The 16777-nt window shown below is 52.3% G+C and overlaps 1 protein-coding gene across 1 annotated transcript; it reads right to left on the bottom strand.

Annotated features, from left to right (window-relative positions):
* Positions 1 to 745: 745 nt before the first annotated feature.
* On the bottom strand, positions 746 to 9003 carry LOC135378486 (uncharacterized). The gene is made up of 4 exons (XM_064611542.1): positions 8928 to 9003; positions 6166 to 6341; positions 4440 to 5738; positions 746 to 4126 (listed from the first exon to the last, which is right to left on the bottom strand). Exons 1-4 carry the CDS (start codon positions 9001 to 9003, stop codon positions 746 to 748), a joined length of 4932 nt encoding a protein of 1643 aa, XP_064467612.1.
* Positions 9004 to 16777: the final 7774 nt, after the last annotated feature.

Here is a 16777-nt window from a genome sequence, read left to right as displayed (position 1 = left end):
GCCGGCTAATGCGGGCCGTGGCGTCGGCGGCCGCGACAGCCGAAACCGGCAGGCGAGCACTTTGCTCTGTTGTCGCGGCCGGCTGCGAATGAGCGTCGAGAGGCGGAAGGGAAGTGGCGGGTAGTGAGTGTGCCGGGGTCCGTGCACAGCGCAGGGCGGTCCCCGGGATCCGTCAAGCGATGGTCGGTTAGAGGATCGTATGACCAGTGACCGGTTGGAGCGTTGCATGGTCGTCCGAATCGGTACCGTGGAGGGGGGCGGTACGTGAGTGTCGGCGCGTCAGTCGACAGGAGAAGGGCAGTCGTGATGCTGTCGTCGTGAGCCGGACGGTGAAATGCTGCACGGCTGCAGAGGTGGGCGGGGCCGTGCTGGACGGTGAGGCCGCAAGTGGAAAGGTGCCGGGTACGTTAACGGCGAGGTTTGCTGGCGGTGGGTCCATGTATAGAGCGCTGTGGTAGTGCTCGTCGAAGACGTCGTCAGGAATTTGGGCTAGTAAAGAGCCGAATTGCTCCGAACATGGTGTTCGTTGTTCGGGTCACCAAATGTAGAGGACGATGGTCTTCCTCTACATGAGCCCCGACCGGCGATGATGGTATGCCACGCAGAGGCGTTGACGGTGGCCTATCTCCATGGCCGCGCCGGTGGAACTTCTTCTTCTTCTTCTACCTCAGGGCAATGGCCGTTAGCCACTGAGGGCGATTGGCCAGGGCTAGTCATGATGTAACGCGTGAAGCGACCTTAGATATCAGGTACGATCAGATAGGATGACAAAAGCAGCCACATTGGACGCTACGGCCCAGCTCCACCTCCCCAAGTGAGAAGCCCCAAATGATAGGATGGACTGCAGGCAGAGGGGGGCGCCGGCTCTGGCCAGAGGGCGAGCCAGGTATTCTTGACGAAGGCGCTCAAAGCGGTGGCAGTGGAGAAGGAAGTGCTCCACAGTCTCGTCCTGACCACAGTGCAAGCACGCGGGAGAATTGGAGACTCCAGCTCGGTGTAGATAAAAGTCAAGAGGGAGGGCGAGGCATCGGAGACGTGTAAGGAGCACCTCGACGTGGCGAGAAGCGCAGCAGTGAGGCTGCCATGAGTAGGAGAGGTGGGCGTATCTGAGGGGAGCAAGGCGGGACCCAGTGAGCTGCAGGAACCTCCGATACCTGGCTTTAGTAACGTCAGCCAGAGGGGGGAGAACATTGATGATCGGACCAGAGAGTGCCGCCTTGGCTAGGCTGTCTGCCGCCTCGTTGAGCGAGAGACCACGGTGCCCCGGTATCCAGGTGAGCACAATCTCTGAGACGTGAGGCGGAGCAAGGGAGGCCAAGAGCTGCTGTAGCGGGCTTGACGGGTTAGAGAGAGAAGAGATGACGGACAGACAGTCGGACAGGACTAGGACTTTGCAGAAGGGCCCTGGGACCATCCTAACTGCAAGGGTAATGGCGAGAAACTCACTTTCGAAGGCTGGAGTGTAGTCAGGCAGGCGGACAGGGAAATGCGCGTCAAAACGAGGGCAGACTATGCCTACGCCAGCCCGCTCCTCCGAAACGGACGCATCGGTTGCAACCGCTAGGTGGTGAGGGAAACGGTTGATATGGCCGGAGAGGATGGCTTCCAACCTGTCCGGATTGGCGGAGGTGATTCCAGGTTGGAAGGCGTCAGCGGACAGCACCAAAGGGCTCGGCCGGGGAGATCCATGTGAGAAGAGATCAGTCAGCGATACCCCTAACGGCGCCAGTAAGCGCTGAGTGAACACTAGCTGCGGGGTGTTTGCCTTGCGCCACCGCCTAGACAGCCACTGAGGCATGTCCCTGAGGGCAGCCGTGTGTCTGAGAGAGACAGGGCTTTGGCATAGAGAAAGGTAGGTATTGACTGAGAGCAGGCGAAAGCGCGACTTTAAAGGAGGAACTTGGGCTTCTGAGTACAGCGCCAGGTTCGAGGCATACTTAGGGAGACCCAGGCACAGGCGTAGCATCCGCTTCTGGATGGTGAAGAGTCTAGCCAAGCGGTAGTCTGGGAGATGAGAAAAGAGGACGCAGCCAAACTCCAGTATCGGGCGTACGTAACTCTGATACAGGAACAGTAAAGCTTTCCTACGCATCCCGATGCGGGCGCCGGAGCAACGACTAATGATGCTGCCGGCCTTCGCAGCTTTTTGGCTCAGGGCTTCAAGGTGGAGGGACCAATCAAGCTCGCTGTCGTACCACACACCGAGGTACTTGAGTGTGTTTGCCTGGCGGATGGACTCCGACGAGACCTTCAGATCGAGAGTCATGACGCCCGTTGAGCGTCCGGAATGGGGAAAGGGGAGCACGGCAGACTTCTGTACGTTCAGCGAGAGATGAACGGATCGCATCCAGGCAGACAGGGTGACAAGGTACGCTTGCAACTTCTCGTACAACGAGTGCAATGAGGGCGATGAGGCGAAGAATGCTATGTCGTCGGCATAGGTGATTGTGAGGATGTCCTGGTCCAGGGGCAGAGAGCTCATAAGGATGTTGAAGAGCAGGGGTGACAAGACAGATCCTTGGGGCACTCCCCGAAGCTGTACATGCGGCGATGAAGTGAAGCGGCCATCAGAGCAGTAAAACGATCTACCGGTGAGGAAATTCGCGACCCACGAGAGGATGTACGGTGGGATATTTAAGGAAGCCATTCTTTGCAGGAGGACACTGTGCTCCACGCTATCGTAGGCCTTGGCGACATCCAACGTAACGAGAGCGGAGAGCTTCCCATTTTCACGGGCAAGACGGATCTGGCTTTCGAGATTGACATGAGCCATCCAGATGGAGCAGCGAGGACGAAACCCAATCTGGCTATCATTTAGAGTGGATGCGGCTTCCATGTGAGAAGAGAGGCGGCGATGCAAGATGCGCTCGACCGTCTCGCAGAGGACTGAGGTCAGGGCAATTGGGCGGATGTTATCCAGGTCAAGACCCCTGGCGACGGATTTTTTGATGACCACCACTTTTGCCACCTTCCATTCGTCGGGAACCCATGAGTGCTCTAGAGACATGTTCACGATGTTGAGAAGTTCTTGGGGGTGGGAGGACCAAAGGGACTTTACTATCTTGCCAGTGATACCGTCCGGGCCAGGAGCTGATTTTGGGAGGGCGTGCACGACAGAATCCAGTTCCTCCTCAGTAACTTTGAAGGAGCCTGAGGGCGATACGTGGGGAACTGCGTAGGAGTGGGGAACAGTATTCCTGAAGCGGAGCGAAAGACCCCTGGCAATGTCTTCGAGCTTGGCTTTGGCGATATCGTCGGCAGCGACGGAAAACTCTGGGGAGGCGGCACCCGAGAACGATCTGCGGATGTAGGAGACGTGCCTGTGCAGGTCCCTCCTGCGCTTCAGGTGAGAGAGGAATGAGTTGCGCCCATTATAGAAGGAATGTTTCGCCGCCGAGACGGTGCGCTTGAACACAGCTTTAAGGAACTGGAAGTTCTTCCAGTTTACATGGCATGAATTCGATAGCAGCTGCTTCCAGGCGGCCTTGCGCCGACGAAACGCTCTTGTACATTCCTCGTTCCACCATGGCGCGCAGTCCGACGACGAGTGCTTCTGGATATGGAACTTGGACTTCACGAGAGAGCGAGACAAGGAGGCCGCTGCCTTGGCGGCGCGATCGATGGCAGGGAGGCCTGCGCATTCCTTCAAGAGACCGGCCAGGCTTTCTGCCTGCAGGGAGTAGTTACAGAGGGGGCGCACGGACACAGTCAGCTTACTAGGAGTGAGAATTTCGAAGTAGATGGGAAGATGATCACTATTAGTGCCCAAGTCAAGAGTTTTCCATGCTGCAAGGCGAATCGATGTGGAGCACAGGGTAAGGTCCAGGACGGAGCGGGAAGTACCACGAAGGAACTTGGGGGACCCGTCATTCGCAACTGAGAGGTTATGTTGACAGATCCAATTCCACAGTTCCCGACCGCTAGAGTCAGTTCTCAGACCCCATGTGACATGATGGGAGTTGAAGTCGCCGAGAACAAGGTGTTCACGAGGAACACCAGTGAGAACGCCATTGATGGCAGAGGGGGACTGGAAGGCCGCCGGGCAGTACACGTTAACAACAGCCACGGATCTGTTATCTCGGAGCGTAAGCTGAACTGCAAGGCACTCAAGTGAGGGAGATGTGACCTGAGAAACGACGGAAGAAGTATGCACCAATTTTAAAGAGATGAGAGTTAAAAGCCCACCTCCCCTACCCACAGGCCTGTCCAAGCGATACACATGGAAGCCGGGGAAGGAAAATGGCCGATGCGAAGCCAACCACGTTTCTTGAAGAACTATAATGTCAGGAGAGCAATGAGAGACGAGTGAGTAAAGGTCCGGTAAAGCAGATGAGATCGAAAGGCAATTCCATTGGAGGACCCGAAGGCTATCCATCACCAAGGAGAGATTCCGCCACTGCAGCAGCGAGAACATCACTGCATCCCTTATTTGGGCCCACCTTCTTGGAGCGTTTGCCATGGGGGTTGTCACAGGGGCTGCACCACCTTAACGCGGGCGGAGAAGCGCCGCGTTTAGGGTTGAATGATGTTGCGTCCATGGAATCTGAAGAGGGAGCCATGCACTGGGGGTCGGCCTGGCTTGACGCTGGTTCGCAGCGCGTGGGGGGTCGAGGGTCAGGAGATACAGGTGGAGGTTGGGCCTTTGGCTCCTGCACCAGGGAGGCTGAGCCGTTGCAAGAGATGACCGGAACAGCGCCAGAGATCACGGAGGAGAGGGTTGCGAACATGGAGCATAACGAGCTGAGCTCGTCTTTAAGCGTGGCCATAGCGGCCTCAACTGCGGAGTTGATCATTCTTTGGAGCTTGTCGTCAGAGCACGCATTCACCTGGGCTTTCCCTGCGAAGCCGGATCTGCGACCTTTCAGCGAAGCGATAGCATCAGCACGCGAACAATGGCGGGAGTCCATAATCTCCAGCAGAGCAGCCTCTTGGTCTCGGTAAGAGCAGGACTGGCAATCGGCAGAGTGCGCATCACCACAAAGGCAGCATCTGAGGGGGGTGCCGTCAGAGCACGCAGATTCTTCATGAGCTTCTCCGCACCGGCGGCAGCGGACATCGGACTTGCAGTTCTTGGTTGAGTGACCGAACCGGAAGCAGCGCCTGCACTGCAAGGGTCTCCTCCTGAATGGGTCAACACGAAAGATGAGAGGCCAGGACTTAATCTCCTCAGGGCAGGAGTGGCCGGCGAACGTAACAATGACAGATTCGGTAGGAATGCGGCGATCATTCTCTGGCCTGCTACAGCGGTAGATGTCGAGAGCTCCGACGTCGGCGAATAGATCTAAGAGTTCGGTCGCGTGCAGGGAGGTGTCCACTCCCTTCACGACGCCCTTAATACAAGCAAGGTGGTGCGGAACGAAGGCCTCGACAGGTACACCACCAAAGGAGGACGTCGACAAAAGTGACCTGACGACTCTTACATTGTCAGATTTGCAGATGACACCGTCCTTGCCATATTGGCGAACTTCGCTAATCTCTCGAAAGTCGGGAGTAATCGCCTCCAGGCATTGTATCAGAGCTTTAGGGTTCCGGGATCGGATAGCAGAACCATTGGTTGGCTTGATGACAACCGGAACCGAGCGGAGCCCGTTAGCCGCAAAAGCTTCAAGAGAAGTCGAACGGATGTCCACAGACGCCGACCAGTACGGGTCGGGTCCACTACTAGTGGACGGCATCTCCTCTAACCGCGCCCACCCGGGCCAATCGCCCTCACCGAGCACAGGGGGTGAGGTCGATGACTGGGGGTGCCAAGAGAAAAGGCACCGGGAAAGCCGGTGTCTCTAAGGCGAAGTCGAAGACTCGTCGACCGGAGGTTGCTTCACAGGAGAAGTTCGCCCTACAAGGAGACGAACGGTTGATGCTGCTTCTTCTTAGCGCAAGAAGCGGTCTTCTACGCGGTCTAGCGTAATGAACTGAGCGGTGGAACTGAGGCAGGTGCTTCAGGCGCGTGGCCATCTTCGTCATTGTCCACGGCCGCTACACGTCCACAATTGACGGCATGGATCTTTACGAAAGTAGTAGCGATGAAAGTTCAATTGACACCGATAATGCGAATGACGAAGAGGATGATGCGACCTGCTTCTCGCAAGCTATGCTTGTGATCAGGCGAAAGTGCGCGACGACGCCAACGACGCTGCCGGAAGCTCACGAACACGACGAACGCACAATGCGTAGCGAGCGCAGCGACCCTCGTAGAAGAGCGGTAGAGCGTCCGAGAAATTCGGGTGATGACTGTCCCAGAGCGACTCCCGTGTAGAGCGTGCACTGGACCTGGGCGCTCTCACTCGGATTACCAGGTGCATCACCCGAAATCGCCGTGAGTTTAAACTGGAAGTGGACACCTGTAAGTCAAGTATGGACCCGAAAAGGAGGTTAATGCTAACGCATTTCTCTCGCATTTACCGCTAAATCGCCAGTGATTTTTTTCATTTTTCTATAGTGGTCCCAGTTTACGAACTTGGCGGTGCTGTTGTACCATCTGACGTCATATGTTCGTAAACAGAGAGAGGTCTATTAGTTCCAATGGTACACTTGGAAGCAAAATTCAGTGTTGCGGATTAAAGGACCTTTACGTGGGTCTCGTGGTCACGGGCCCATATTCGCCATTTTTCGTTTTCGGTTTTAGTTCGTCAAACCTTTTTCCTCTTGGAAGCGGAGCGGGCGCGATCTTCTTCCTTCACAGAATTCTGGTGCCGAAACCCGGGAACTCAAGCAACCTGTTCCTCCGCATTCCCTTCGAAGGCCATCTCGTCGTGACTTGCCATGGAACATCTGAAGCGTACAAGAGGGGGACTACGTGCACACTTGACGCGCACCATGACACGCCTCTCCGACCTGCTGGGGTAGCAGGACTCGTCTGCTGAAGAGATTAATGCTGCCTTGGAGTATTTGGTGACAAAACGGCAATCGCTCAAGGATCTCGATAGTAGCATCGCCCAAGAAACCCCCGAAGATCAGCTGGGAGCTGAACTTGGCAGTACTCTGCCGTGCGAGGAAGGTCTCGAGGGGATTCACAAGCCGACGTCGTAGGTTTCCCTAGCAGCACAATGTTGCGCCTTCGAATCAACAGCGTTCTGCGGGGCAAAACTTCGTCGCTCTCCGTATGCTTCAGATACCCAAGTTTTCGGGAAAATTACAGGAATGGCAACAATTCTGGCGGCATATCGATGCCATCGTCCACTCAAACCAAGCACTGGCTCTGGTCGAAAGGTTTAAGTACCTGGTCTCCTACCTCACCGACGACACGAAGCGATCCATCGAAAGCATCAGGATCAGCGGCGACAACTACGACTTTACAGTCGCTCTGCTCAGACACAGGCAGGGTACAAGTTGCTTAAACACGCCGTCTTCCGCGAGGGACGTTAAGTACGGGGTGCCTTGTGATGAGCTTTCATCGCACGTTAAAGAACCCTCAGGTGGGCAAAAGCAATCCACAGACCGACCGCTGTGGCGTCGCTCATAATCTCAGTTGTCTCGCGACGTAAACACTCAATTATTTATTTGCTCAGACACAGGTACGGTAGACCGGAACTCCTTACGGCGGAGCACATCGACCACTTGCTTGTTCTTCGTTCCATCTCGAATTTTCAAACATCCCCCAGCTCCGACGTCTTCACGACGATGTGACCATTCGAATGGCAGCTTTGGATTTTGGGGGGTAACCAGGACACACCTCCGAAGCATGCTGACGCACGTTCATCACCCTGTCACTTGTGTCGCTCGCTGGACCATGCGCTGCAGTCCTGCAGAGCGGTTTTATCGGCTGCCGATATGCGACATCGTTTGTCTAGAGCTCGAAGATGTTAGCGAAAGGAAAGTTACGTAGCAAGCGAGCTGGTGGTGACGATCCATGACTTGAAAACCGGAGACGAGGTAGGGACGATAACAGGCAAACACAAACGCGGTCTGAGCTGAGTTTGAGACCGTGTTTGTGTTTGCCTGTTATCGTCCCTACCTCGTCTCGGGTTTTCAAGTCATGGCTCGAAGATGTTTCAGGTGCGGTAAATCCGGACATTTTTAACGGGTTTGCCGATCTGCTGCTGGGTTGTCTTGTGTGAAGTGCCACGGACGTCACCTTTCCGCATTGTGTGACTTGATTGATTGGTTGGATTTTTTGTTTTGTTTTGTTTTTTGGCGCAAAAGCGCATTGTGACATTCAAAGACGTCTGGAGGCTCAGCATTGTTCGACTACTCTCCCCCTAGACTGCAGACATGGAGGCATCGCGCGAAGTGTTGGGTGACGTCGTCACACAGACTGTCATGTCTTCACCGCCCTCGAAATCTGGAATGGCACGCCTTCAGACAGTCTCGGTTTGGGCAGCAGGACCAGCAGGCAAGAAGCGAATCCGGTAGCTGCTTGACACGGGTAGTTAACAAACATTTATACGTCGCGACCTCTTGAATATTTTTTTAAGTTCCGCGTTAGCACCGCGAAGTAACTATGGCTATGAGCGGCGTACAGACGTGGACAGATGGAGAGAGGACAGCAGGAAGGGGTGGGGGACAGGGTGGTTAGTATGCGTCCTGGGCCGACTTGGGGGGGAACTGTGCCGACATTCGTCTGGAAAGTATTTGGAAAACCCAGGGAAAACCTCAGACAGCACAGCCGGTGACAGGATTCGAACCCGTGTCACCTCCCAGTCTCGCCGTGGAAAGCGATCATCCTAACTACTATGCCACGGGAGCTGGTACCAGTGATTTGGCACCCTAGCTGCTTCAATTTGGAACCCTAGCACCTGCTGAAGGAGTTAGGGTGCTAAATCACTGGTGAACAGGACCTATCTGTGTTCTCTTTCTCACGTATGCGCCACCCCAGAAGATTCGACTGCGAACGGCTGCAAGTCCGCCTCGAAGTCATCTCCAATCCGCGATCGTTCATCAACTTGAAGCCCTGGGCATTTCTGAACTATGCCGCCCGTCTTCCTCACCATTGGGCGACGTGACCATGAGCCTTCTCTCGCTGCAAGGCCTCGAAGTGGCCGACACGAGCTGCACCACAGACATCGCTCTACTGGTGGGTTCCGATTATTGTTGGAAGATGGTCACCGGTCGAGTGGAACGTCTGCCTGGCAATCTTGTTGCAGTGGAGGCCATTTACGGATGGGCAGGACTCCCTGAACGATCGTTCAGGGAGTCCTGCCAACATCCAGTCGAATGCTGTCCACCGTAGTATCAGTCCTCTTCCCCCGAGGAACAATAATTCTTCGACCACATGGACCCTTCTGAAGCGTGGCGCTTGGATGCCCTTGGCATAACCGATCCGGTTCCTGATCCCGACGACAATTTTGCGGCCGCCTACTTTACAAGCCATGTGCGCCGATGTGACGGCCGCTACGTCGTACTGCTAATGGTTAAACCAGACCTAGGGCTCCCTGCTTGCGCCAATAACAAGAATACGGCTCTATAGCGCCGCCTCTCGCAATTACGTCGTTTTCGCTTCGACCCAGATTTGCTGGCTCAGTATGACAAGGTTATACGTGAGTACTTTGACGAAGGTCATGCTGAGAAGGTAATGGGGATCACCAGCTGCCAAGAGAACGCTTATTACATACCCCATCACGCGGTTGTACGCAAGAGGCTGTCACCACGAAGCTCCGCGTTGTATTGGATGCGTCGTCCCGCCTGCCAGGTCAGCGATCGTTGAATAACCTCCTGATGAAATGGTCGAAGCAAAACGTAGATCTGCTCCATCTGCTGTTGCAGTTCCGCTGCAGCTCCACGGTTTTAACCGCCGACATCAGGAAGGCATACCTGCAAATCATCATTCGCCCCGGAAACAAATTTTTCTTCGCTTTCTTTGGGTAAGGGAGGTACGGCAGACATCGAACGACAGCAATCTCGAACTTCTCGAGTGGCGGATGACTAGAGTCCCTTTTGGAGCTACTTCAAGTCCTTTTTCTGCTGGCAGCAACGCTGCAACACCACTTCGAGATAGGTTGCTCGGACTATCCACACACCGTATCCCGCGTCCGAACGGGGTTTCATGTCGACTATCTGGTCGTCGGCTGCACGTCAGATGATGATGCATTACAGGTATACCAAGACACGGTAAAAATATTGAAATCCGCTGGTATGGATATCCGCAAGTGAACCTCAAACTCTCCTGTTCTGCGGGAGAAATTTATCACGGACGCACGGCCTTGGGATCGCAGCGCACGGACGCTCTTCTACTCAAAACTGCTCGAGCAGCAGACTTCGCCGTCGCGCATACCCTGCCACGAAACGCGCTGTTCTGAAAGCATTTTCACTTGTGTATGACCCCTTGGGGTACTGTAGGGAATACGGTTGTCTACAATCAGCTCTCCGTTGTTTATCTCATCTCAAATCTCCAGGTGTTGCAAGACTATCTCTTTTGAGTAATAAACACGTGCAGCACATGGTCCACCTTCAAATACAATATTGGCACAACCCTTTCAAGCGCAACCGGTGTAATATGGGACGGCGAAGTACTGACAGGCGATTTTAGCTAACCGTGTCCCGAACAGTACATCGCACCTAGCTGTCATTATATCTGCGAGAATTCTCTTTCAAGCCCAGTGGCGCAAATGCCTATCGTGGGACCAACCCGTTAGCGAATCAGACAACATACTCTGGGAGATATGGAAGGCCAGCCTAGGAGAACTGAACCCGCGCTGCGCTCTCCCTCAAGATAACTCACCCGTCGATGTGCATTGTTTCGCAGATGCCAGTCGGAAAGCCTATGGCACAGCCATATGCTTGCGGAGTCCGTCTGCCAACGGCTCTCTTCTGGTCCATGTCCTCATAGCACGGGCTCGTCTGGTACCGAAAAAACAGGGTGCCTCGTCTCGAGCTCCTCGCCTGCCTCTTAGCTACACGTCTCTACCGTCACGTCTCCGCGCTGAAGATTCTCAGTCAAGTGCCAATACATTCTTGGACAGATTCCACCATCGCTCTTCAGCGGATTCATTGGTGTGGCAGCAAAACCCAACAATTTGTTCAGTCTCGAATAACCGAAATCTTATCTTCATCGCACCCTGAGCAATGGTTCCACTCCAGCAGTAGGGATAACCCCGCGGATTCTCTCACTAGGGACGTATCCGCTACCGCTCTGAAGTGCTGCAGATTGTGGTGGACAGGTCCCCACTGGCTATCATCGTTATTTGGCACCTTCGTGAGTACAGACCAGTTTTACAAACCACGGATTCGATCGACCGCAGTGCCGCTCCAGCTATAGTGACTGCCCAGCTTTGCTCAAACTCAGGGATGGGCAGTAATAGTAATACTTTGTATTATAATACTATTACTGTAATACTTTGGAGTATTTGTATTATGTATTATAATACTCATTTTTGAAATGTATTTGTATATGTATTATAATACACAAAACCAGGTATTACATATATTATAATACTTTTGAAGGTGTAATACTTTCCCAGAGGTCGTAAGTTCGACCTGCAAAGTGTCACCCGTGCACTTTATCAGTAATTTTTCGGGTCCCACAAACATTTGAACACGAACAAGGCTCCTATTACAGTGTTCCCCTGCCCCAAATTATCCCAAAGCCAGTGACTTTGGGGCCAGAGGTTACTGGAGGTTTCGTCGCATTCCTTCTACTTCAGAATCCGTAAGGATGAGTCATACCAGTACAAGCCCTTTGTCTTATGAAAGAATGCGTGCAGCCAGTCACCCCTGTACGTGGTTGCACTATGGGCAGTCACAGGTTTTTGAACGGCCCACATTTTATCGTCCAGAGTGGATGAAATCAGGGCTCTGCCACAGTGAGAGCAAGTTGTTCACTGCGATCGAATTGATTAGCGCTATCTGATCTTATTCGGAAAGATCAGGCCATGTGCAAAAATGTAAGCGTGAATAAAACGTCATTGGAGAATGATTGTCTCGATAAGTAATGGGCATATATCTAAGTAATTCTTCTGTTCTTTTCCTTTTTTTCTTCCCAAGTTAAGTATATTACAAGCGTATTACTCGTGTAATACACAGAAGTATTAGTATTATGTATTATAATACTCATTTTTGAAATGTATTTGTATCTGTATTGTAATACCGATTTCTAGGAAGTATTATGTATTAGTATTATAATACAAAATATGCGTATTACTGCCCATCCCTGGGCCTCAAACATATGTCTCAATTCGGCAGTCGTCGCAATTGAAAAATGGATGGAGCTCACGGACTACGGGGCGTTATCCAGGCTCCTTCGGATCACCGCCTGGATGCTGAGATTTGCGGACAACGCTAGATCTGCTAGACCATCCGTGTCTGGTGGTCCACTCACACTTGTGGAAATCACGCACATGTGGAGAACTTTTGGATCCGTCGCGTGCAGGCTGAGGCCCATGAGGCTGCCGCCTTCAGCAAAGGAAACGTCGTCAAACCATTGTCGTCCCTACATGAGTTCTAACCGTTTTTGGACGCCAGCGGCACCATGCGCGTCGGCGGCCGTCTTCATCAACTCAACGAGGTCGACGACATAACGCACCCCATGGCCCATTCTTCTGCCATCGAAGCATTACTTCACGCATCTCGTAATACTCGACGCTCACCGACAAGCCCTACAAACCGGAGTACAAGATGCTATCACCCAAGTCAGGGACCGAAGTCGGGTTCTCCGGCACACCAGACGGTTCGTAGTGTTCTACACTCCTGCCTCAGCTGCCGTCAGCAACGCGCCGACCTCGCTAGCGTTCCAACGGCCCCCCATCCACCGCGAGAGGATCACAGAGGCCAACCCTTTCTCGGTAGTCGGTCTGGACTTCGCAGGGCCGTTGTTCAGGGCCGCACTCTGCAGGGGCACATCGAAGATCTTGCTTTATTCCAGTAATGCAAAGGGAAGATGTCAAGCACAGTGCATAGGACTTTGCTTAGGCATTAAGAGCTACTTTCAACTGTTGATGAAGCTGTTTGACTTCACTGGAACTGTTGAAGCAGCTCATTTGCTGGGTTACTGATGTGAAAAGTGTGCACTGGAACTGCCATTGTAAGCTGTCACTGTAAACTGGTTGACAAACATCCACTTCTGGCTACCGGATTGGAGCAAAATTTCAACCAAAGGAATCCCCTCTGGCCACCTCATGAATCGATCCACACAAGTGAGAATGTACTTCAAACCGTGGGATGAGGATGGGGGTTTGATGATGGAGACATGAACATGCTCGAAGCGAACTCGTGAAGGAAGGTACTGCTGAAGTTGAGCCTTACCCCCAAATTCACAGATGTGACGACTTGAAGCTGCATCTTGACTTGTGCAAGTCTGCGCCAAGACCTGTCTTCGCTCAAGACGGTTTGTATGTCTCATGAACCCTCACGCTGGCTTACTTCGTCAAGTTGCAGACTGCTCACTTAACTGCGTCTGGGAGCGGGATTTTCGTACAATTTTGCACTTGGTTTGCAGTATGAAAACACGACATAGCGTAAAGACTGTTAATATGTGTTACACCTGTCGTCTCGCATCAGCATTTGTGCAAAGGACCTGTAAACAAATTGATGACGCATCAGCTCATGTAAGACAAGACAAGCCGAGGTTCTGAGTGTCATGTAGATTCCCGAAGCTGCTGTACTGGAGCACTATCCAAGTCTGGTCCAATGTAGCCCATACCCTGACTTGAAATTTTCACCACACGTGTCAAGCCGAGCTCGCTGCGCAAGAACACTTCAAGCTGAGAAGAGTTTCTGAAGTGCAGTGACACTCTTCCAAGGCAGCTGCAAGTCAAGTCGAGATCAAGTCACATCTATGAATTCGGGGGTCAGTGGGCCACTGCTGAACACTCGCAGGAGATGCAGGTCTTTACACAGAGTTGGATGTCTTTGTGCATCTTCAGTCAAACATACCGTGTGGTGATAAGCTTCTAGGAAGCACGCTTAACCGAGTGGACCAAGTTGCTTATGGCGTCGAAGACCTTCCTGCTTGGGCTCACGCGTAATCAGAGGATGGTGACGCCAGCGTGAGTGTTGCTAATTACAGATTTCGATAGGGGTGGTGTAGGGATTTCTAATGGCGTAAGCGAAGTATGATCACAGCATGAAGTTGTCATAGCTCAGGGTCGTCAACTTGAGCTGCAGCAATATCCTCGAGACCGACAGGGCAAGGTGGCAGAAGACTGTGACGCAGAACAAAGCAGCTCTTGCACTACTGTCGACAGCATGGATACAGCCTTGTCTCGATTATCCGGACACCTCGGGAGTCGTCCCTTTTCGTCCGGATAACGAATTTCCGAATAACCGGACCAAGCAAATTTCCGGGGAAACCCGAAAAATTTGGAACACCTCTTTATAGCTAAAGAAAAGGAAACAAGGAAAAGATCGTTACTTCAAAAATTCACGCAAAGTGAGCTGCTTCAAATTAGTTGGCACGCGTGCGACAGAAATTTGGTCACAGCCACGGCACTCGCTGAGTCACCCTGCTGCACAAAGGAGGGTAATGTCTTAGAAAGTTGGTCCCGCGCACATGTTTTTGCCTTTTTGCAAATGTATTTGGCGTAGGCCAAAGGACAAGCGGGGCTTTCGGACGGCCTGGACATTGATGTTCACGTGTGGATTTCTTGCGCCCAGTGGATACAGGGCACCTCTTTCCCTTATCGTCTACCATATCTACCGTGTGCCTGCACACACCAACAGGGAGTGACCTCTGAAGAAAGGGGAGTCAAACAGTACAGAATGCCCCGGTGATATGTGACCCTTTTCCGGAATAATACGAACAGAGTACATGCCAGGCACTGAGGACGTTCACGCTTTTCCGGACAAATGAATCAGAATGACCTACGTCCTGGAAGACTGTTGACTATCCTTGACCAGAGGAGGCACAGTAAGCGGGTTTCGCCGCCGCGAAAATGGTGTCGCCGCTGGCATTTCCCGCCAAATTCCGGCTATTTACTTTTCATTGGCTCCGGTCCCCCACGTGTCCTTTCTCGATCATGATTGGCTGAGGCTCATTTAACCGGTGGATTCGCCCGCGTTCGTTTCTCCGCGGCGCCGACCCGTCTGACCGTTGTGTAGTTGGCGTCTATGTGGGCAGACGGTGATTTCGTTTCGTGGATTTCGAAGATGTTCGAGCCATGGACGAACACCTGAATGAAAGGTAAGCAGACAAACGTATGATGCATTGTAAAACGACGAGAGAACCGGAGACACGGAACAAAAAAGACGACACGACACGTTCTGTGTCGTCTTGTGTCGTGTCGTCTTTTTTGTTCCGTGTCTCCGGTTCTATCGTCGTTTTACAATGTACCAGCTGGCCTGCACCCTTGCACTTCTACGTATGATGCATGTCAGTGATCAGACATTTACTACTGTCGCCTAACTGTGTGCGTGGAAGTGCGCCTTGTCCCGTATTACATCACTTTCTGAAGTTTATCAGTCATGATCTGGTAGATGATTCTGCGTGGCGTTACTTATTGCGTTTTGTTCCGCTATTTGAATGTGTCTGATGTTTAATACACTGGTGTGCATGAAAAGGAAAACAGCGTGGATCGCGTACGCCGGGCTCCTCGAATTTTGTCATGAGTCGACATTAGGCGCGTAACGATAGCATGTCTTACATAGCGTATTCAGCCAATTAACGTTGCCTGTGCTCGGGTATTTAGTGACTCTAGGTTTACCATAACAGGTTCCTTTTTTTTCATTCAGACGCCGACAGCTCTTCGTGGCCCTGCGATCCGCGAGCATGTGGCCCCTGTCACCTCAAAATTCTACAGTTGTGCTGGGATGAAGCGGATGGCTTCTGCGACTTATCACGTGCTATATATGTGTGTAATAATATCTACTTTCTCCAAACCGAATAGGTTCCCTTAAGGATTGTATAATATGATAGTCACGCTTTCTGTTGCTCGGCACTATTTATTCTTTGTTTATTCTGCAGTATTCTGTAATAATCGTGTAGATTTACTTGCATTCAAATGTTGCTTCTTGTTTATATGTTTACCTCGTCAATAAATTTGTACATGTGAATTCCTTCGTCTTCTGGATTTTCATTTTCTGCTTCCCGATAATATTAGCAGATGGCATGGAGAAGCGCTCGGAACAGAGAGGAGGGGGGGGGCAGAGAATACGAGTGAGAGGGTATGGAGAGGGCACGCAGCGCACATGCGCAGTTCGATTGGCCAGCGCGCGCTTTTGGCGCCGTTTTCCGGCTACTTTGTCGTGATTCGTTACGGATGATCACGTGGTCAGGGGGGACGGTGGTTTTCGTGGCGAAACTGTGGAAGCTACAGCTACGCTCCACTCTCCTTGACTTTGCTGACCAAGAACGAGGGAGGCTCCGCCTCCAAATGACGCGCCAATAGGAGGACTCGGGAGGCGGAGCGCTGCGGCCTCTGCTCTTGCCTAACAGATGGCGCACCGGTAGCGCTCGGCTTAGGGAGCCTCCATGGGTTGCTGCGGCTTCTCCGCTTTTCAGTGAGGAGGCACCCTTTAAGAGGGGATACGACCTCCGGCGGCCCCATGTATTCTCTATGGGCGAAACAATGCGATCTTTTGCAGCTAATACTGAACCGATTTGGACCAAAATAGCCTTGTTCGAGAGATTTCAGAATTTCAAAAAATTCGCATTGGAGACATTTGCATTTTTTTTTTGCCGAAGTTTTTAAAAACCTTACGAAAGCTGCAAAAAATTTATAAGTTCGGTCTCTCGCTTTTGGAAGTTCGTAGCTCGTTTACTGTAGCACATATGTGAAATGTAATCAGTAGCATTTACGCGGAATTCTTTCTTGAATATTTACGTGCCCATGTCATGTCTGTCCATGCCTCCAGTTGTTCACAATATTGAAAAAACTTAAGGTATGTACGGCTCAGTCAACTGCCCCGT

This window comes from Ornithodoros turicata, chromosome 1 (genome assembly GCF_037126465.1).
Source record: "Ornithodoros turicata isolate Travis chromosome 1, ASM3712646v1, whole genome shotgun sequence".
Classification (NCBI taxonomy): Eukaryota; Metazoa; Arthropoda; class Arachnida; order Ixodida; family Argasidae; genus Ornithodoros; species Ornithodoros turicata.
This window is presented reverse-complemented; position numbering and strand designations above follow the sequence as displayed.